At 43.8% G+C, this 20,000-nt stretch overlaps 2 protein-coding genes and 1 non-coding gene across 3 annotated transcripts; 2 read left to right on the top strand and 1 right to left on the bottom strand.

Annotated features, from left to right (window-relative positions):
- The first annotated feature begins 3,664 nt into the window (after positions 1-3,664).
- On the top strand, positions 3,665-11,171 carry LOC138963259 (uncharacterized). The gene is made up of 4 exons (XM_070335323.1): positions 3,665-4,396; positions 6,761-6,969; positions 8,617-8,780; positions 9,905-11,171. Exons 1-4 carry the CDS (start codon positions 4,196-4,198, stop codon positions 10,438-10,440), a joined length of 1,110 nt encoding a protein of 369 aa, XP_070191424.1. The 5' UTR covers positions 3,665-4,195; the 3' UTR covers positions 10,441-11,171.
- A 4,694-nt stretch (positions 11,172-15,865) lies between these two features.
- On the bottom strand, positions 15,866-15,938 carry Trnav-cac (transfer RNA valine (anticodon CAC)). Its single transcript has one exon. It is a non-coding gene; the product is annotated as a tRNA-Val (tRNA).
- Positions 15,939-16,044: 106 nt separating this feature from the next.
- On the top strand, positions 16,045-18,647 carry LOC138963257 (nonsense-mediated mRNA decay factor SMG9-like). The gene has a single exon (XM_070335320.1). It carries the CDS (start codon positions 16,140-16,142, stop codon positions 17,595-17,597), a length of 1,458 nt encoding a protein of 485 aa, XP_070191421.1. The 5' UTR covers positions 16,045-16,139; the 3' UTR covers positions 17,598-18,647.
- The last annotated feature ends 1,353 nt before the right edge of the window (positions 18,648-20,000 follow it).

The following is a 20,000-nucleotide window of genomic DNA, read 5'->3' as shown; positions in this document are numbered from 1 at the left end:
AGTTTAGCAGGGACAGATTGTAAGACTAGGCGTGAGCCTAAAATCTCCATTCTTGAGTAATAAGGTTCGTTCGTTCGTTCGTTCTCTCTATCTCTCCAAGTTTATAGCAGGTAACCACATGCGCCATGAAATAATTTTCTCGATACCTTATATCAATAATCACACTCGGTTTTGGCACTGTTATTACAAACGAACAAACAAACAAACAAACAAACAAACAAACACATAAAAAAACAAGCAATCAATCAAACTAACGCATTTGAACAAATCTAGAAACAAAGACTAAAACACTTGAAGGTGCTAAACGCAAAATGTTGCTGACGGCCAGGGTTTTTTTGGTCGGGGGATATTTTCAGGATAAACTTCCATTCACAATACGAAACTCACACTACAACTTCGACATCTAAGTGAGTCATGGTACAAGGCGTGTGCGTAGGTCTACGGTGATTATAACCATACAACAAGACTAATTCTTTTATATTAATATGTTTTTCTCTATTTGTAAACACACTGATTTCTTCCGCGTTGCCAAATTGCTAGATGTCTGCCCTTTGCAGGTGGCTCCGATCCTGTATGCGCTATTAAATACAACGTCCAAACAAAAGTTAAACAAAGCAAACCACCTCAAAGCTTATAATGTCCGTTGGCCAAACTGTGTAAAACCATTGTTATTCTATGTTATTCTATGTTATTCTACGTTCCCGGCGCTGCAGAACGAACAAAGTGAAGCTGATGGAATTGTTTACGAGTGACAATACATCAAGCTTTATATTCTTTTGTATGTATTTCTTTTGTTTTGTTCGTTCCTTGAAGGTTATCATGACTTTAAAACATGTTTTAATTTTTTTGTTAAAGTAGTCCAACGAAATTCTCCCCGGAAGTTAGTTCCCGTGATACATTTAAACAAACTCTGTAAACAGACGTCATACATATTTATCATCACAGCACAGACAGCGTCACCGCGAGTTCCATTTAGTATCACCTTCCACATTTACAGAAGAAGAAAAGGAAACGGTACGACCTGATCACTCCTTACGTGCAAGATGACGTACAAACCTTTAGTCCATGAACCAACGATCACAATTTTGAATCAACCACACCTACAAATAGGTCAGGATTATTGTTAGGCAGGAGAAGGCAACTTTGACAAAGACGTTTGGTGATAATTATCTGTAAGAGAAGATGCCCAGCAGTAATGCGTTTTGTTCAAATGTTCGTTTGTGTGTAAACAATGTGTATAAACCGTCACAGTTAAGAAATGAGCACACACAAACAAACACAAAGAACAAGATTCGAACACCGAACCTTTCACGCGGGAAGCCGACGTCCTAACCACCGGGCCATTACGCTCGTCACTTGTTTTCTTTCTTTATAGTTTGCGTGCATGGGGGGCTTCCGAAAACACGAGACTTCCCCCCCCCCCCCCCCCCCTTGATCCAGCCATATTGTGAATGGTAGTCATTTGATCTGTGCCACAGACATACATTAAACCAAACACACACACACACACACCAGCACACACACACACACGCACAAACACGTCTAGTGTCCGTTCAGTTTGATGTATAGTAGCTGGTTCAGGCGTTTGTGTCCATTGCGTCGACTGGAGAAGTTTCAACAGACGACCGACAAACGAAAGTCGCGCACCAGTTTTGTCAATTTTGCCCAGTCCATCTAACGTTTGACCATACCCATATATAGAATTGAACATTGCAATAATTGTTCTGCATTCTTTATCTCTCCGAGTCTTTGTAATCTTTGTTTTAGTCAATAGACGATTTTCGAAAATAACTCTGTCAAGATTATCAGCGGTCTGGAGGAGTAGGAGCCCCTGAAACTGCAGACATGTATTTCGCGTGGAGAGTGATCCGGATGTTGTGAAAACCTGTCTGCAGTTCAAGGGGCTCCTACTCTTCCAGACCGCCGAATATCCTGACAGAGTTATTTCCGGAAAACGTCTATTGAGTTCTTGTGCAAACATTTTTTCGAAATGTCAGACCTGCCAGAAGTAGCAGAAGTACCCAATGGGACTTCCAAGCGCCTGGTGCCAATGACCAGAAGAACAACACTGGCGCAAGGGAGTGTACTGGTGCCCCACCCATTTACAGTAATCTCCCCTCAGAGTATCGTTGTTTGGTTATGAATAATCTTTCCCGAAGTTCGTCAAACAACTGATAAGATAAACACGTGGGACCTACGGCTATATAATCCCCACTAATTCGTCGAGGGATAAACAGAGTGTCGGTTACAAGGGAGGAGAGATTAAGCTCGACCACGTGGGCTGCGAACGTAGGAGCTTCAGTGGTGAATCGTCTATTTAGAGGCGAAAATCTCAATTTATGAACATTTGAGCTGTTGCATCCGGAGTGGTGACTTTCAGATCTGACTTATAAATACATTCTACTCTATTGTCCGTTGCAAACTAGATACTGGACGAACAACAATTATTTCCCACGCCGAGACAGTGGACTAACAGAGAAGTCAGCTCAGTGGCCCGACCACTACGATTACACGTTTGATCATTTCATTGCATGTTCTGAGAAGAAAGAAAAACTGTTTTTAACATAACCCGTTATTAGTAAGAACAAGGAACTTAGTCGATAAATATCGACAGGGGGCGGACAAATGGTTTACATGTGAAATGTGTGTATATGGGTGTGGTTCTGAAACAAACAAACCATGTGAACCCCCCCATCCCACCGCTCGCGGGCTGAACGACTGACGCGGTCTTTTCCAGAAGAACACCGCGTGTACATAATACACAATTCGATCGCGTAGCACTGCCAATGCACATTTTCGCAACGAAAACCGTGCTACTGTTTCTTGTGTGTTAAATCTGAAAGCAATATAAGTGAACGAACAATTGAAAACTGATATCACGTTACTAAACTCCCAAAAGTAATAAATTACTTCTGACTGCGGTACACAATACGGCAGTCACCTCTGCGAATGCTGTCGAAGAATCTAACCGAAAGTAAACATTCTGGGAATCTACGCGCATCGGCCTTGACGCAAGTTCAATACTGAGCCAGTGAGCGCGCCGCGGCGAAGTTGGCCGCTGTAAGTCTCGCAGCGCTGGCTGGCTGAGCGAGTTGCGTGTCCATCCATATTAGGTCCAAGCCGCACCGTAGATCAGATTAGTAGGTGCTTGATTTTGGTATTTTGATTTTACATAACATTAAACCTTTCTTGGGGTTCATGGTCATGGCAACAGCCATAATAATATTATATCATGTATAATATTACATTTCAGCATATTTGAATTACATGTCATCATACCAAACTGTCATACATTTTTATTCCTACATCATTCTGATTGATCACAACCAAACCTACTATCAGTGGACACATCCAAATGTAAGCGCCTGTTCTTGACAACTTTTAATCGATCTAAAAATAGCAACTTGCTGGGCCCTTTGCCGCCAACAGACACTGTTTGGCCTGTAGGTAAAATGTACAATGTATTTTCTGATTTGTGCACAAAAGCTTTTTTTCTTTTTTCTTTTTTTTAACATAACAATGTTTAATGTCACTGTATGTTTAAAAGACCATGGTCATATTTGTAAAAAAAATGTTAAATTAGAAAATAAATAACATTTTGGTTCATGATTTTTCCTACACCTGTGCTAAAAATAAGAAATAAAAATGTCGGGTATATAAGTCACTCAAATACAGCTAGGTATGAATGGCTCGGTTTGAGTTTGTTGCAGTTGACCCTGCACAATGCGACATATCATGTTTTTGTTGAACAATTTTGACGTCACCCCTCCCATAGGGTGACGTATTTCACAACTTCCTGTGTTACACAAACTCTGTGATGACCAATTTTGACGTCACCCCTCCCATAGGGTGACGGATTTCACAACTTTCTACAGATGAACAATGTTGCCTTCACCCCTTCCTGTGTACACAAACTGATGACGTATTTCACAACAAAATGGCGCTGCCCATGGTCAACCTCTAAACTATCCGTATAGAATGGGGGCGAGGACACCCCCATAAAAACAGGCTTCCAACTTCACCGTGTAGACGTCTCTTCTCGGTGTTAGGTTAAACAAAACAAAAAGGTCGGGCAGTTTTCAAGTAAACCTTAAAACAATAAATACGCTTAAGAAGCTGGGAAACATTTACACGTTAGAGAATACAATTTCACGACAACGACAGCAACAAATCAACAAGGTTTTGTAGTCAACCCATGTATACAGAAGCGACCACAACAGAAATGGGTTTTATTCACGGAATCACAGCATTGTTTGTGCTGCTAAGTTGTGTGCTCCAGTCAGCCAATGGGCACGGTCGTCTCTTGGAGCCTCCGGGACGCTCTTCAATGTGGAGAGTCGGATTCAACACCCCTAAAAACTACAACGACAACGCACTGTACTGTGGAGGATTTGCGGTAATAATCTCTGCCTGTCCGTTTGTTTGACCGTTTGCCTGTCCGTTTATTTGACCGTTTGTCTGTTCGTTCCTCTACGAGCCAGTCTCTCAAAACCTAGGAGGCTCTTTTTCTCTATCCTTCTCTTCTTCTCTGTCCCTCCCTCTCCTCTCTCTGACAGTAATTATCTTTGTTGAATCTTTCTCTCTCTCTCTCTCTCTTTCTCTCTCTCTCTCTCTCTCTCTCTCTCTCTCTCTCTCTGTTTGTCTGTCTGTCTGTCTGTCTGTCTGTCTCTCCCTCTCTCTCTCTCTGTCTCTATCTGTCCCTCTCTCTCTCTCTCTGTCTGTCTCTCTCTCTCTCCCTCTCTCTCTGTCTGTCTCTGTCTCTCTCTCTCTCTATCTCTCCGAGTCTCTGTCTGTCTCTCTCTCTCTCCCTCTGTCTCTCTCGTTCTCCAGACATTGTGTAGCCTACGTAGCTCTTCTGGAGAACATCCAAAAACAAAGAGACTGCCAACGTTCCAAAATTCAGAATAAAAAAACAAGAAAGGTAGGTTGTTGGAACGTTTGTTATTGACAAAACATTACATAATTTGTGTGTTGTTTTGTCAATAACAAACATTCCAACAACCTACCTTTCTTGTTTTTTTTATTCTTCTGGAGAAGGATTCAAAACTGAGGCATATGTATAAGATGAATGTCTCAGCAGTCCTGGCGGTCATAGCTTTTCAATAAAACGAAATAAATGTAAATCAAGTAAAATCAACTAAGACAAGAAAATAAAACGACTTTTTTGGTTTAATCTAGTTTACTTCATTTGATGTATCTTAAATCAAAAGCAGAAAAAGAGTTGACTGAAGATTTCGCACAAATTCGTGGTACACGTTTACTTACGTTCTGACTGTTCTTTTGATTTTTTAAAACTTGAATTTGTTTTGAATTAATTTTGGGAATTAAAGACCAAAATAGTTTTACACAAAAAGACAGTAAATGGGTAATTGTTAAAATCATTAGGTAATTATCAAATTCAGCGGATCAGTATAAACCATCCCTGATGGCACACATTTTATAAGGTTGATCCACCGACTCCCAGCTAGAAAACCAAATTTAGGAAGCTGAGATTGGTTGTTTTCAGTCGGAAATAAAATGCTTTTTAGTAATTGTGGTAGCTGGCTTTGCAATGCCCTTTTCTTTGTCAATATGAATTTACCGAATTTGTTGTTGTCAATAATATATTGACCAGACCTTACCGTTGGTGATACCGCTGGCGTACGATGACACCTACTAGAAACGAGGACAAAAGACCGACACTCTCACAAAATCTGAGCATCTCAACATTATGATAACTAAGTTGGTGGATGACAAAGTGAATAAAAAAAATCTCAGCATCTCAACATATGCCCGGAAACCCAAAAGTGTCGGTGTCACGCGGGGATTCTTCGGGATTAGCATAGGTTGCATACTGAAATATTAATTGTGCTACGAACAGTGTAGTTTACGTTCCGAATAGATTGGGAGTCAGTGTTCTTGCGGTATTCTTACTTGTAAACAAATGTCCTTTTCCTCGGAGATTCATGCAGGGACGCTGACGTACGATTTGTATTAAGAATAGTTTGGTTTCCGTTCAGAATAGTTATGTAGTCATGGAGTTGGGTGTATCATCACTCGTAAACAATAAAATCAGCCTCACTTTGTTCTCATTGCAGCACCGGGAACATAGAATAACATAGAATAACAATGGTTTAACACAGTTTGGCCAACCGACATTATAAGCTTTGAGGTGGTTTGCTTTGTTAAACTTTTGTTTGGACGTTATATTAGCGCACACGGATCGTAGCTACCTGCAATGGGCAGACATCTCGCAATGTAGCAACGCAGAAGAAATAAGTATGTTTAAGCACGAAGAAAATATGCACGCGCGAACACACATACAGAGACACTCGGACATACACAAACACAAACAGACAGCCAGAGAGCCAGACAGACAGGCATGCAAACATTCAGACTGAAAGACAGCCCCCCCTCCCCTCCCACACACACACACACAACACACACACACAACACACACACACACACACACACACACACACACACACACACAACACACACAAGCAACTCCGCGCACACACACAGACACACACACGTACACACACACGCACACACACACACACACACACACACACACAGACATAGACACACAGACAGACACATACAGACACAGACACACACACACTTACACACACACACACACACACACACACATACTCACGCACACACACACACACACACACACACACACACACACACACACACACACTTCAATTTAAATGCCAATAGAACTATATGGGCAAAATGAATCTTGTTCATATCAACTTCTTAACATTTTCAGAATCAGTACGCTATCCAGGGAGGCAAATGCGGAATCTGCGGTGATCCTTACCAGGGGCCACGTGATAACGAGGCTGGCGGGAAATATGCCACAGGGACAATCGGCCGGAAGTACAGCCAGGGGCAGACAATTGACGTAACCGTTGAGGTGACGGCCAATCATCTGGGCTGGTTTGAATTCAAACTTTGCCCCAACAACAACCCTAAAAAGTAAGTCCAACAAAATAATTATGTCAACAAAAATGTCATTATCTTTAGAACTTTAGTCGGAACTATACGAGTCAAACAACGGAACTATACGAGTCAAACAACGGAACTATACGAGTCAAACATCGGAACTATGCTGGTTTTGTTTACGCCAGCTAGGCAGTAGTTTTGGTTTTGATTTTTGATTTGGTTTTAGATTTACGAGATCTAAAGTTTGACAGGAGTAACCAGATGATCATAATTTTAATTCTCAGGGTGCTTGACCCCTTAAAGTTTTGTTTGTTTATTTGGTTGGTTTGTTTTGTCGCCAACTGTCCTTTGCAAGTGTAATTAAGACCACTGAGTTGGAGTCATTACGATGCTCTCCCCTTTCCCCTGCCCTTACGGCGGGATTAGCCTACTGACCGGCCCCGAGTGTGTGATCGCCTGCATGTGTGTGTGTGTGTGTGTGTGTGTGTGTGTGTGTGTGTGTGTGTGTGTGTGTGTGTGTGTGTGTGTGTGTGTGTGTGTTAGTCTATGTGTGTTGAGCGTCATTGAGACTGAGCAAGAACTGAGGATGAGAATTGTGCTAAAAACCTTATATTAATTTGGCGAAGTCGACTGCACGAAGTCTCCTCCGCCGCGGCAAAGCTTGCTGCACGAAGCGTTGGCACTGAGTGTTTTTTGTAAGTGAAAAGACTTGAGGAAGTCCATTAGGCAAATCAACTTCGGGCTCAATTGAGGAAGGCCTTTACGATCAAGACGCATTATTATTATTATTATTATTATGAACATTTATGCGCCTAATCTAAATATAGCCCTAGGTGCTTACATATTAATTTCTGCCGTTTGAGATGGAATTTATTTTTACAGACAGACAGACAAACAGACATTTTTTACACACAATATATAACGCATTCACATCGGCCAGTAAACCTCGAGCCTGTTAGGCGAGCATTCACCTTCTTCTTCTTCCTCGTTCATGGGCTTAGACTCCCACGTTCACTCATGTTTTAAGCACAAGTGGAGTTGTACGTGTATGACCGTTTTTACCCCGCCATTCAGGCAGCCATACGCCGATTTCGGGGGAGGTATGCTGGGTATTTTCGTGTTTCTATAACCCACCGAACTCTGACATGGATTACAGGATCTTTTCCGTGCGCACTTGGTCTTGTGCTTGCGTGTACACACGAAGGGGGTTAAGTCACTAGCAGGTCTGCACATAAGTTGACCTGGGAGATCGGAAAAATCTCCACTCTGAACCCACCAGGCGGCAGCGACCGGGATTCGAACTCACGATCTCCCGATTAGGAGGCCGACGTCTTACCACCACGCCACTGCGCCCGTCTGTATTCACCTTTCACGGCCTTTATTCCAAGTCAAACGGGTATTTGGTGGACATTTTTATCTATGCCTATACAATTTTGCCAGGAAAGACCCTTTTGTCAATCGTGGGATCTTTAACGTGCACACCCCAATGTAGTGTACACGAAGGGACCTCTGTTTTTCGTCTCATCCGAAAGACTAGCACTTGAACCCACCACCTAGGTTAGGAAAGGTGTCGAACTCGCAACCTCTCGCTTCCGAGCGCAAGTGCGTTACCACTCGGCCACCCAGTCCACGCATGGTACCTATCGGGGGAAAAAATTAAGTTTTTATTTTATTTTATAGGGAAGCCACTCAAGACTGCCTCGATCGTCACGTACTGCAAGTGGCGGACGGAAGCGGAAGCAAGCTGTTGATTGGAACTACTCTCGGCAAGACAGACTTCAAACTGAGGCTCCCTGCTGACGTCACGTGCTCCCAATGCGTGCTACAGTGGCGCTACCATACAGGTACACAAACCGAGACAAATAAGATACGTGTACACACTTTGAGAGTAATCATTTGATTTGTGAAGTAGTGCTGTTTCGGGTCAGTTGTTTTTCTTTTTACACCCCCGGTATAGGGGTGTGTATAGGATTCGGTCGATGTGTTTGTTTGTGTGTTTGTGTTCGCATATAGATCTCAAGAATGAACGGACCGATCGTCACCAAACTTAGTGAACAGGTTCTATACATTCCTGAGACGGTCCATACAAAAATTGGGATCAGTCAAACACACGGTTAGGGAGTTATTGGTGGATTAAGATTCTACAAGGACTTATAGAGGTACATATTAATGGTCAAAGGGAAATAACCTTCTCAGTTGGTGGCAGTGAGAATGGTTATTTCCCTTTGACCAACGGGGGTGTTTTTCCTACCTCGGAGGAATTTTTTGTTTATCTATGCTTTGTTTCAAAACATGCTGTGGGATGTGGCTTCAGTTTTCCTCTTTTAATCATAAACACTGTAAGTTCTTGTGTAAAACTGTCCCGCAGTGAAGACTAATTTTGATTGGCTCTCTCTGCGCAGCGCAGCCTCTTTCCATTCTTCCTCGTTTCATCTTTTCTTTCTTTCGAGTCATTTGCATTTCTTTCTTTATGGGAAGCCACATGACTGTCGTCTGTATGTCTGTTTCAGAACCTACTACCTACTTTCTCCGGGCTTCCTTCTGTGCTGTCTTTCTTTCTGTCCTTCTCAGTCACTAACGGTATCCTTGTCAATCTTTGTCGCAATTGTGTCCTATTCTACCCCTGTTCCCCGCATACCCCCCAGACCCACCGCCCGGGTCCCGCCACCACGGCTTCCCATTTCGCACACTTCCCATCGGTTTTGCCTTTTTCCTTCCTTCGCACAACCTCCCTCCCTGTTAAGTGTCTTCTCCATTTGATCTTAAAAGAATGATATTGGAGAAAAAAACACCCAAAAAGCCCAAACGGCTTCCAAAGTTATACCATATGATTTTGCGTTACAACTAATGCTACCGTGCAAAATGACTGCTTTCACTTTGCAAAAGTAGGCGTATTGGAAGCTTAATTAAATTAATTAGAATAGGATCAGCAGTATCCCTTCAATGTCCACACAATCTTTCTTCACAGGTAACAGCTACGGGCAAGGGGCGGACGGCAAGTCGTGCCCGGGCTGCGGCGACCAGGAGGAGTTCTACAGTTGCTCGGACATCGAGATCAACCCGGCCAGCGGTCAGCAGCAGCAGCGGCCACCAGCCATCCTCCCTCACGTGGACGTTCCCCAAACAAACCTTGGCGTTCCCCAAGGCAACTCCTTTGTTCCCCAGGGCAACGGGGTCATTCCGCCTCAAACCAGCTTCCAAGGTGGCGGTAATCCTGTGGTCTCCAGTGGTCATTCTCAGAGCAGCGGCACTGACGGGTTTAACTTCATCCCTCTAGGCAACTCTGCTGGTCAGGGCAATTCTGGTGTCGGACAGGGCAAGTCTTCTGTCGGACAGGGCGGCGGTGTCATCGGACAGGGCAGCGGAACCCAGCAGGTTGTTGGACTGTTGAAATGTCGCGCCATCAGCCCCCTATGGCGTGGTCAGCCTCAGCTGGACAGTTGGTGTCAGTACAATTGTCTGAAAGCCAACAACTGTCCCAGCTCCTTGTGTTCGTGTCTCTAACTGATGCCGGTTCATTCACATGCATATGACACGAGGTGGGCGGGGCTTGTGTGTTGAATGTTATGCGGGTAGGGTGATATGCTATGACGGAAGGTCTTCTCTCCAACCGGGTTATAGTACAGTAGTGACTTGGAATAATAGGCCGTGAAAAGTAGGATATGCGCCGAAATGGCTGCGATCTGCTGGCCGATGTGAATGCGTGATGTATTGTGTAAAGAAAATTCCATCTCACACGGCATAAATAAATCCCTGCGCCTTGAATAAAAATTGAAAAAATAAAATAAATCCCTGCGCTTAGAACTGTACCCACGGAATACGCGCGATATAAGCCTCATATTGATTGATTGATTGAGTAGTGGTCCTGAGAGCACGTCACTCAACCTACCCACACTGCACAGGTCCCGCCCATCTCGTGTCGAGTGCCTGTGGTTTAATTTTGTAGGGCTTTTCTCAAAGGCTTGTTGATTTAATGCATGTTGCATGAACATAATATGATGAGTATGTAAATATTACGATGAATGCACAATTATGCTATTGTAAGTATGAAGATGAACGCGAACGAGTAGATATGTAATTGTTATGATTAATGCATAATAATTGTATACGGTGATAAAGTATGTAAGTATTATGGTTAATGCATAATAATGTAAAACTTTGATGAAGCGTACGTGTTCTGTCAAAGCAAATGGACGCAGGGACAGATAGAGAGAACTGACACACAGACTAGACAGGCTGACACACAGACTAGACAGGCTGACACACAGACTAGACAGGCTGACACACAGACTAGACAGGCTGACACACAGACTAGACAGGCTGACACACAGACTAGACAGGCTGACACACAGACTAGACAGGCTGACACACAGACTAGACAGGCTGACACACAGACTAGACAGGCTGACACATAGACTAGACAGGCTGACACACAGACTAGACAGGCTGACACACAGACTAGACAGGCTGACACACAGACTAGACAGGCTGACACACAGACTAGACAGACTGACACACAGACTAGACAGGCTGACACACAGACTAGACAGGCTGACACACAGACTAGACAGACTGACACACAGACTAGACAGGCTGACACACAGACTAGACAGGCTGACACACAGACTAGACAGGCTGACACACAGACTAGACAGACTGACACACAGACTAGACAGACTGACACACAGACTAGACAGACTGACACACAGACTAGACAGGCTGACACACTGACTAGACAGGCTGACACACAGACTAGACAGGCTGACACACAGACTAGACAGACTGACACACAGACTAGACAGGCTGACACACAGACTAGACAGGCTGACACACAGACTAGACAGGCTGACACACTGACTAGACAGACTGACACACTGACTAGACAGGCTGACACACAGACTAGACAGACTGACACACAGACTTGACAGGCTGACACACATACTAGACAGACTGACACACAGACTAGACAGACTGACACACAGACTAGACAGGCTGACACACAGACTAGACAGGCTGACACACTGACTAGACAGGCTGACACACTGACTAGACAGGCTGACACACAGCCTAGACAGGCTGACACACAGACTAGACAGGCTGACGGACAGACTAGACAGGCTGACATACTGACTAGACAGGCTGACACACTGACTAGACAGGCTGACACACAGCCTAGACAGGCTGACACACAGACTAGACAGGCTGACGGACAGACTAGACAGGCTGACACACAGACTAGACAGACTGACACACAGACTAGACAGGCTGACACACAGACTAGACAGGCCGACACACAGACTAGACAGGCTGACGGACAGACTAGACAGGCTGACACACAGACTAGACAGGCTGACACACAGACTAGACAGGCCGACACACAGACTAGACAGGCTGACGGACAGGCAGACAAGCCGACTCATTCCCGCTCACACCAGCACACAAGAAACGTATTCTGCATGCTGGAAATCAATGCCAGCATAGTCACAACTAACCTAACAACCCACCAGTGACCCAACCAGTGACCCAACCAGTGACCCAACCAAGCAACCAACCAAGCAACCAATCCATCCATTGAACGAACGGCTGACCCACCGACCCACCAACATACCCACCAACTAACCAACCAATTAACCAACCAACCGACCAGCCATCTCACCGGGTCAAAGACTCAATGCAACACTCGCTCAATAGCCCTGCTCCAGGTGAAGAATGCAAAGACGCTTGTTACACAGATATAGTAGCCTACACACAACTGTTCACAGTACACACGTATAATACAGGTAAAGCAGGCACAAACAATCACGGAAATCCCCTATCAATGGTTCATCAATTCATCTTCACCGAAACATGAGATTGAATGATCATGATATTTTACTACGTCAAATAAATTATCAGCATGATTTTGACGTTTATATTAATGTTTTACATTTATTCCCATTGTTTATTCTTCGTCTATACTTTGTTATGTATTTGATTGACTTATCGTTGGTAATCTCAACGTCGAGTCAAATGTGAAAAATGATCAGAGCACAGCTGAATTGGGTGTTGAAGTTGGTGCGACATTTTTTATCAGTTTTGTTGGGAGGGGGGGAGGGGGGTGCGAGAAAGAGAGAGAGAGCGAGAGGGGAACAGAGAGAGAGAGAGAGAGAGAGAGAGAGAGAGAGAGAGAGAGAGAGAGAGAGAGAGAGAGAGAGAAGGCGGTGCGGGGTTTGGGTGTGTGAATCTTCTGGTAAATGCCTAAAACATACAGCTTAAGATGAAAATAAAAGTGTATGCTGCCCCCCTTGATTTGTTCAGTTTGTCCAGGGTTAAATATGCTTCTGAAACTTTGGAAACCGTGAGACAGACATCCTGTAAAACTAGACACACACGCAGGCAAAAAGGACACTGAACATCATGCACGTACAAACTTAGACAGTGCGGCACACACACACACACAAACACACGCGCGCGCACGCACGCACGCACGCACGCACGCACGCACGCACACTGGCCGGTCATACGTATGCACGCACACACGCACGCACTGTGACACACGCCGCCGGGCTGGCCGCTCGCACGCCCACGCACGCATATGCTAGCACGCACGCACGCACATATGCACGCACACACACAAACACACACACTGGCACACAATCACACTTCAGCTGTGGACACTGTTTACCCAATTTAACGCGTACACAAGCAAGTAAACACACATAGAAACACGCACTAACGCAAACACGCAAGTGCGCGCACACGGCATAGAAACACCAAGAATCGCACACACACACACACCGTCTGACACACGGCGCACACACACACACGCACACGTACACACACTGACACACACACACACACACACACACATACACACACACACACACACGACACACATACACACACACACACACACACACACACACACAAACATGTGATTTTTTCGAAATGCATGTGATACCAAACGAACCACGGCATGGAATTGAGCTAACAACAGAACCGCCGTAATCTCTGTTCTTCTGATACACAGAGCTAGACTGTTTGCTCTGCCGTTACATTATTTCCGTAAGTTTGCCTACTAAACTTTAAACAGATAGCGTGCTAATGTTCCAAAGAGTCAAGAATCAAAATGAATAATAATGATTATAATAATAATAGAAATAAAAAAAAAAGAATCTCGCGGCCATGTTGACGTCGAGAAGGCAACGCTTACTCAACTAATTTACCAATTTACTTCCTTATCTCATTATTATATGTATGTCTGTTTTACACATTTTTCCTACCAAAATACATGTGACCTTGACCCAAGGTCAAGGTCATCCAAGGTCATGCAACACAAAGCTGTTAATTCAAGACATAGGAAGTACAATGGTGCTTATTGGCTCTTTCTGCCATGAGATATGGTCACTTTTAGTGGTTCACAACCTTATTTTGGTCACATTTCATAAGGGTCAAAGTGACCTTGACCTTGATCATATGTGACCAAATGTGTCTCATGATGAAAGCATAACATGTGCCCCACATAATTTTTAAGTTTGAAACAGTTATCTTCCATAGTTCAGGGTCAAGGTCACTTCAACATATGTATACAATCCAACTTTGAAGAGCTCCTGTGACCTTGACCTTGAAGCAAGGTAAACCAAACTGGTATCAAAAGATGGGGCTTACTTTGGCCTATATATCATATATAGGTGAGGTATTAAATCTCAAAAACTTCAGAGAAAATGCGAAAATGTGAAAAATGGTCGTTTTTAAGACAACAATTACGGCCCCTGTGACCTTGAACTTGAAGTGAGGTCAAGTTGCCGCACATGTTTTTTGAGATCTTGTAACCATACACCATCAGGCCACATCAGGTGTTGATAGACTTAATAGTGTCCAAGAAAATCCAACGTTAAATTTTTCCGGACGGACGGACGGACGGACGGACGCCGGGACGGACGGACGGACGGACGGACGACTCGGGTGAGTACATAGACTCACTTTTGCTTCGCATGTGAGTCAAAAATTGGAACATTTGGCGAATTCCGAATATTTTTTCGAAAGAGCACAAAAGTCAGAAAGGCTACAAACTTGCCGTTGTGTGGACTTGTCATGCATACGCAAAATTTAATGAACACGAAATATGAAGTAATGCGGTCATTAGATGTAGAAGTTATGAGCATTTTCGTGGGTTGCATTTGGGGGGGGGGGGGGGGGGGGTCACCCTGTATTCAACAAATCTCGCTGCTTGTGCAAGTGAGGCCTTTTCACTGAGCAACAACTCAAAAAAAGACGTGTACGTTTCTCAGTGAAGCCTTACGTTAATTTCTAGTTGGACCTTAATTGTAATTTAAAATAAGTAGTGAGTGCCACAGTTTGCAAAGTTGTTTGGTTTTGTGTGTGTGTGTGCGTGTGTGTGTGTGTGTGTGTGTGTGTGTGTGTGTGCCCAGTGTGTGTGTATCATTGTAGTGTGGTGGTGGTGGGGGGGGGGGGGGGCATGATTATCATTATGGCGGAATTACTGAATGTTCAGGGCGGAAAATACGATATGTGGATAAGCACTGGGAGTGATAAGATATTCACGGTGTTCTGAAGGCAGTTTTTGAGTTTTTATGGCTGAAAGTTAGCCAATGTGAGTTCTAGGTTGCGATTTTCTTCATGTGATGATCCAAGAAAAAACATTTGTTCATTGTACCCACACGCCGGCTCAGACCATTTTTTATTTATTTTTTTATGTATTGTATTGCACTGGCAGTCAGGTCCCGGCTTCGTATTGTATTGTACTGTGGTGTTTTGTATTGTAAAAATAAATAAAATAATGTAAAAGCAGGGGATACCACAGACTGGGAATGGTAATTTTAATATCTCAGTAATGGAATTTACTTTTTGTTTAAAGCTTCAATACGGAGAAAATGATATTGAGAAAGTAAAAAAGAGCATAAAACAATATAGTACGCGAAAAAAAAGTTGGTTCGGCTGGGGGTCGAACCCAGGACCTCTCGCGTGTGAGGCGAGCGTGATAACCACTACACTACCGAACCGCCGTGAAGAAATGGTGTATTTATAACAATATAAATATAGAATTCATTAGCATATCACTCTCTTGCGTTGAAGTTAAGAAAAAGGCCAGGAAAGATAACTCTCGTTTCTTGGTGGCCAACATCCAGACTGAAGAACGAAAACAGACCTGAAACCGAACGAATAAGCGGCAATAAGCGACCTTTTTAGTGTGATTTCTCAAAATGTCCGAAGGTTCTAGGTGGCAGAGGAGAAGTCGGAGTTCGCGAGACACCGACCCGTCTCCCACACCAACACCAAAGCCACCGGCGCCGATTATTCTCGGAGCCCGACCTGCTGCCATTCATCCACATCCAGCAGATCATGACTCTGGTACGACGCAATCACTTTCAGGAGATGTAGCAGGTGCAGCTTCACAGTCGGAAGGCCAGCATCAACGAGCAGGAGGTGACAAACCCATCGTCGTCCTGAGATCTCGAGATGATAACCGCAACTCGTCCGTGTCTCCAGGTCCCACCCCCGGGCCAGCTCCAGGTGATGCTATCCCCCACTCTTCCCATCCCCACCCGGCTCCTCACGCGCCCTACCCAACACAGCAGCAGCGCCATACTTCCACCTCTCAGCAAGGAGTTGAACCGGGGAAAAATCGCTTGGCTGCTCCACCCGAGATGAAGCAAAGCATAAAAATCATTGATGAGAATTTCCGCTGGGTTGATGCGGGAATTGACGACCTTGTGGATCAGACTGATTATCTGGTTGTTGGTGCTATAGGACTGCAGGGATCAGGGAAGTCGACGATTGTGTCTATGCTGGCAGGAAACACAGCCCAAGATCCCTACAGAAACTATGTCTTTCAGCCTCAGGTCAAAGAAACGCGAGAAGATGCGATGTTTCAGACGCTAGGCGTCGACATGTTTGTTTCACCGGAGAGGATTATCTTTCTGGACACACAGCCAGCAAACAGCTCCTCCCTACTAGACTACGTTATCAGACAAGAGAAGAAGTATCCCCAGGAGTACACATCAGCAGAGAACTGTATTGAAATGCAGTCGCTCCAGATTGCTTCATTCTTGATGACTGTTTGTCACGTGATCTTAGTAACCCAGGACTGGTTTACAGACTTGATGTTTCTACGCTCTCTGCTCACAGCTGAGATGCTACGGCCCCAAACACATTCCAGCAACCACGAGGGATCTCAGAGTAACAGTCAGGACGACAGTCCAGAGTTTCATCCCACAGTAGTGTTCGTTCTCAACAAAGCAATCCAAGATGACTTCGCACCAGAAACCTACACAGACATGAAACTGACACTGCAAAACATTTTCCGCTCATCAAAGCTGCGCTGCCAAGGTGCAGTGAACATGCACAAGGACAACGTTGTCTCAGCGATGAAGGCGAAGGAGGAAGGGTGTGACTCTGACATCAATCTCTTTCTTCTTCCAACCATGGAGTACTACAAAGCCGAGCCTGAATCGATACTGACTTCGCTGCCAGAGTACCGAGGGTTCCCCAGCTTTGGCTTCTTGCTGCGGTCACTGAGGAACCAGGTGTACTCCATTCCCAGGATGCCTATGACGCCATCACCGTTGTCGGAAAGAAACTGGTTTCATTTTGCAGCGCGTACTTGGGAGGCTGTGAAGAAATCGCAGCTCATTGCTGAGTACAATCGACTTCTGCCATAATTTTTTTTTAATTCAACTTGGGCTTTGCGAAATAAGGAACTTGAGCAGTGGAAGGCAAAGAACCAAAACTAAAACAGAGTGGAGGACACATTAGTTTGCGTAAAAAGCGATTTTGAACACAAACAGTGACACTGACAATTACACGCAGTTTTGGATGGTCAGACACCGAGTCAGGTTGGCTTGAACACGCACATACACGTACGCTCACACGCACACACACGCACACACACACACACACTGAACCTGAACGTAGGTGCAGTACATGATGTATAACATAATGCAACACCTTGAAATGTGTCATAAAATGAATGTTGTAAAGTGCACCAGGCTGTGGAGATCTTTCCTTTTACCATTTCAGTCTTGCTAAAATTTCTTGAAAAAAGTTGATACTAGGTGTCTGAATTTATACAGCCCATTCTGTCTTTGCCATGCAAAGACCTGACAATGTTGTTAGATAGGGCATTCATTTTTTTGGACAAGTACTGATTTGAAACCTCATTGATAGAAATGCATTGTACTTGACTTTAAACGTCTTAATTAATTTCTTAACTTTGAACTGTACCATTCAGATTAATCTAATTCATTAGAATGACGTGTAAATTACAAATTAAAAGAACTGTGGTTTCTTTTTTACATTTAGTCAAGTTTTGACTAAATGTGTTAAAATAGACGGGGGGTCGAGATGAGGGTGGTGGTGTGTGTCTCTGTGTGTATGTGTAGAGCGATTCAGAGAAAAGAACTTGACAGATCTTCATGAAACTGAGAGTTGGGGTATGTAATTGACATCGCTGTTAAGTGTTGTCTATAAAGTGAAAAAATGCGGTGCGTTCAATTTCATTCGATGAGTTTGACAGATTGACTAAATTATGTATTAATTTCGCGTCACGTGACTTGTTTGTTTTGTTGTTGTTGTTTTTATCTTTTTTGGACAAGACATAGTGGACTTTAGGATTGTTTGCATAGACATGTATGCAGAAGAAACATATTGCTTGTGCCCAAAACAAGGATGCACAGATATCACTCAGAAGCAATAAAGATGTTTGAACTGTGCTTTATTTAGAAGTTGTGAGAATGTGTGTGTGTGTGTGTGTGTGTGTGTGTGTGTGTGTGTGTGTGTGTGTGTGTGTGTGTGTACACATACAGATATATGTGTGTGTGTATGTGACAGTGTGCATACAAATCTGTGTGTGTGTGTGTATTTTCCAACCCCAGTTGTAACATGAGAATGATACATTTCTTCTTATTTTTTTGTGTTCATGGGCTGAAACTCCCACGTTCACGCGTGTTATTGCACGAGTGGATTTTTACGTCCAAGACCGTTTTTACCCCGCCATTCAGGCTGTACATAAGTTGACCTGTGAGGTCGGAAAAATCTCCACCCTTAACCCACCAGGCGGCCGTGGCCGAGATTCAAACTCACGACGTTCCGATTAGGAGGCCAATGTCTTATCCACTAGGCTACTGCGTACACATACATTTATTACTAACAGATTTTATTTAAAATTTATCTTTTTTTAAACAACTCCACAAGACAAAGTTTGTGTCATCTGTCATGAAAACATGGGGTTGTAAAAAAATTACAAAAATAGTAATCATCATTGATATGACTGTTGTTTTTACCTTCACTGTGGTTCCTGGGTCGTGGACGACCCACAGCATCACTAAAGTGTCTGTATCTCTAACACTATGGGGAGTTTTTGATTCATGTAATCCTTTAACACCATAGAGGGCCCCAAAGGGTTTAAAATCGTGATCGTGATTGGCGTTTTTTGACCTTTCTGTGACCGTGATTGCCGAAATTTCCATTTCTGTGATCGTGATGGGACTTTGCCCGTGATCCGTGATGACAAAAAAATCAAGTCTCGTGATCGTGATCGTCATTTGTTTTCGTGATCGTGATGGGCATTATTGCAAAGCATTTTATTTTCAACGTACATTTTTCACAGCTGTATCACTCTATGATCCTCTATTCATCAAGGTGTTTGTGATCGTGAAAACAAAAATCAAGGTAACTGTGATCGTGAAAGCTAAAATTTCCCTTCCCGTGATCGTGATGATACACCCCCTTTGGGGCCCTCACCATAGAACCTTCCTATGGACCAATTTTTAAAGGATTATCTGTGTAAACAAACAAATAAACAATGACGTCATTTGAACTACACAGTCCGGATGTTGTGGGTCATGGACGACCCATATGGAATTAAAGAAGGTATCTTATGGTGTTTATATTCGGATGGCGTGGGTCGTTCAGAACCCATACTGTTTACGTTGAATCCTTCTTTAGAAAGTATTGGTCGTACACGACTCGCATCATCCGGACTGTGTAGTCCAAAGTGTGATCCAGTGAAGGTTAATCTTAGATGTAGATAAAGATGAGTGTGTGCAGCGTTTCATCACACTGGG

This window comes from Littorina saxatilis, linkage group LG3 (assembly GCF_037325665.1).
Source record: "Littorina saxatilis isolate snail1 linkage group LG3, US_GU_Lsax_2.0, whole genome shotgun sequence".
Lineage (NCBI taxonomy): Eukaryota > Metazoa > Mollusca > Gastropoda > Littorinimorpha > Littorinidae > Littorina > Littorina saxatilis.
This window is presented reverse-complemented; position numbering and strand designations above follow the sequence as displayed.

What these genes read in the sequence shown, in the direction of transcription:
- LOC138963259 (XM_070335323.1), top strand. Translation starts at nt 4,196, where the DNA reads ATGTATACAGAAGCGACCACAACAGAAATGGGTTTTATTCACGGAATC. An exon ending in CCCAACAACAACCCTAAAAA is followed by an intron (nt 6,970 to 8,616) that starts GTAAGTCCAACA and finishes TTTATTTTATAG; the next exon opens with GGAAGCCACTCAAGACTGCC. An exon ending in ACAGTGGCGCTACCATACAG is followed by an intron (nt 8,781 to 9,904) that starts GTACACAAACCG and finishes CTTTCTTCACAG; the next exon opens with GTAACAGCTACGGGCAAGGG.
- LOC138963257 (XM_070335320.1), top strand. Translation starts at nt 16,140, where the DNA reads ATGTCCGAAGGTTCTAGGTGGCAGAGGAGAAGTCGGAGTTCGCGAGAC.